General features: G+C 28.8%; 1 protein-coding gene across 1 annotated transcript in view; it reads right to left on the bottom strand.

The window, feature by feature from the left end:
* Positions 1–2,012, bottom strand: part of Kap3 (kinesin associated protein 3) — a 24,006-nt gene that overhangs the window by 2,728 nt on the left and 19,266 nt on the right. Inside the window, exon 17 of the mRNA XM_014431487.3 lies at positions 1,838–1,925. Coding sequence (XP_014286973.1) covers positions 1,838–1,925 — 88 coding nt within the window. The remainder of the gene's footprint in view (positions 1–1,837; positions 1,926–2,012) is intronic.

The raw sequence follows: 2,012 nt of genomic DNA, 5'->3' as shown, positions 1-2,012 counted from the left end.
CTCTCCTTATGATAGTTAGTGTACATTGAGGTCTCTCCTTATAATAGTGTAGTATAGTATACAATGAGGTCTCTCCTTATGATAGTTAGTGTACAATGAGGTCTCTCCTTATGATAGTGTAGTGTACATTGAGGTCTCTCCTTATGACATTGTAGTGTACAATGAGGTCTCTTCTTATGATAGTGTAGTGTAGTCTCTCCAACTCACAGGACACAACATTGATAAATAATATTTTTTTTTAGAATCAGCAAAACTTTTATTTCATTCCTTGAAGGTTAATCATTAAAAAGCATTAAATAAACAAATTAGTGATTAAATTCTTATAATCACCAAGGCATTAAAGGAATGCAAATATTAGAACTTAACACTAGACATCAATGCATGCTAAATTAATAAAGCATATGAATAATCTTAAAACAACAAACATGAATATAAATAAGAAAGAAACAGAAGTTCAGTAACAGTACCATATTCTGTTTTAGATTCAACTGAAATAGATATATGATAAAGATTAGCCTTAGACAAACGACAGTCAGAACATTTAAAAATTTCTAAATTTCCACAGACAATAAAATAGGAATACAATGAAGCACAGTAATAAAACATGTAACCATACAGTTTATAATTATTATGTAGAAATTAATAAAAAATTAATGAAGTTAATGACACAAATTTAGGCATAAAAATACTAACACTAAGGATAAAAACACAAAGAAAAATATAATAAACTTTTTGACCAATCCAGCAGCAGTTTGCACTAGACAGCATAGAACTGAATAAATATTAACTGGTGTCTTTATCATGTGTTAGAACATATATTTGGCTTGAGAGACACACTGGCAAGTGATAGACTATATATTGGCAACTAAACACAATAGGATTTTTTATAAGGACTTAATACCCTCATGTATTTCCAATAACAGAGGAAGAACATGTTACCAAATAGGTTACTAACCTCTATCAAGAATAAAAAGGTCGAGCATAAATCCATCACAAAATTAAAAACAATCAACCGAGGCTGGATTCAAATCGGCACCAATCAAGATTTAAGTTTACCTCAATATGCTCTGTACCATGACCTCAATAAAGAATGTGTTATCCACTTATAATCCAAACATTACATTATGATATAACAACAAAAAAGATAATAATTGTACACATTGCTGAAAGAAAAAACACATCTAAAGGCCATCTAAAAATATTTCAAATCACACAAGAGCACAACAAACATTTCAACATTTACTATACAACTATTACTTACATAAAGACAAAAGACACAACTGTTGAATTTCAAATCCATAGCAATTCATAGTCTACCAGAAAATAAGTTGGTACAGAAGTATAAAGAGGGTTCATACTGAGGTACCAGCATCAACCTTCAACTTCAGAAGAATAATTAACAATATTGACAATCAATCAAGTTTTAAGCGTAAATAAATATTATCTTTCACTTTGAACAGAGTAAAACAGTTTATGATATTGCATAGAAGTTTAATGGATTATAGAGGAAGTTAGTCTTTAAAGAGAAGGATTAGAAAGAGATATTGCAACAAAAGTTAAACCAAACTCAAATTTCCAGTAAAGATGGTTCCTTTGAAAAGGTGAAAACCTATAAGGAGTAGAGCATAAAACTAACTTACAATGTAAATATGTATTTTACTTTTCTAATTTGGATATTTTAGATACTAATCTAATTCTATAATTTTGATTCATAATACCTCTTAATACTAATAGCATTCATTCACCATTCTAAAGGCTTTATTTCATAAGGTCATTACTTCCTAGTAGATGCTAAAAATATCTACCAATAAATTTTATAAAAATAATTATGAATTACCTGCTAACTGGTTGACTTCCATCCTCAGATAAAGGATGGTTCGAAACAATTTCAATATCATCCATCGTGGACAATGAAACGTGTGAACCTGTTAAAATAAAAATAATATATTATGATAACAGATCATTCTTCAAACAGGATTAATATCTTTTTTTTTACTTTTTATTTGTTTTTT

This window comes from Halyomorpha halys, unplaced genomic scaffold, assembly GCF_000696795.3.
Source record: "Halyomorpha halys isolate HHAL.00 unplaced genomic scaffold, Hhal_1.1 Scaffold977.1, whole genome shotgun sequence".
In the NCBI taxonomy this organism is placed as follows: domain Eukaryota; kingdom Metazoa; phylum Arthropoda; class Insecta; order Hemiptera; family Pentatomidae; genus Halyomorpha; species Halyomorpha halys.
The sequence above is the reverse complement of the archived record's forward strand: the minus strand, read 5'-3'. Positions and strand labels throughout refer to the sequence as shown.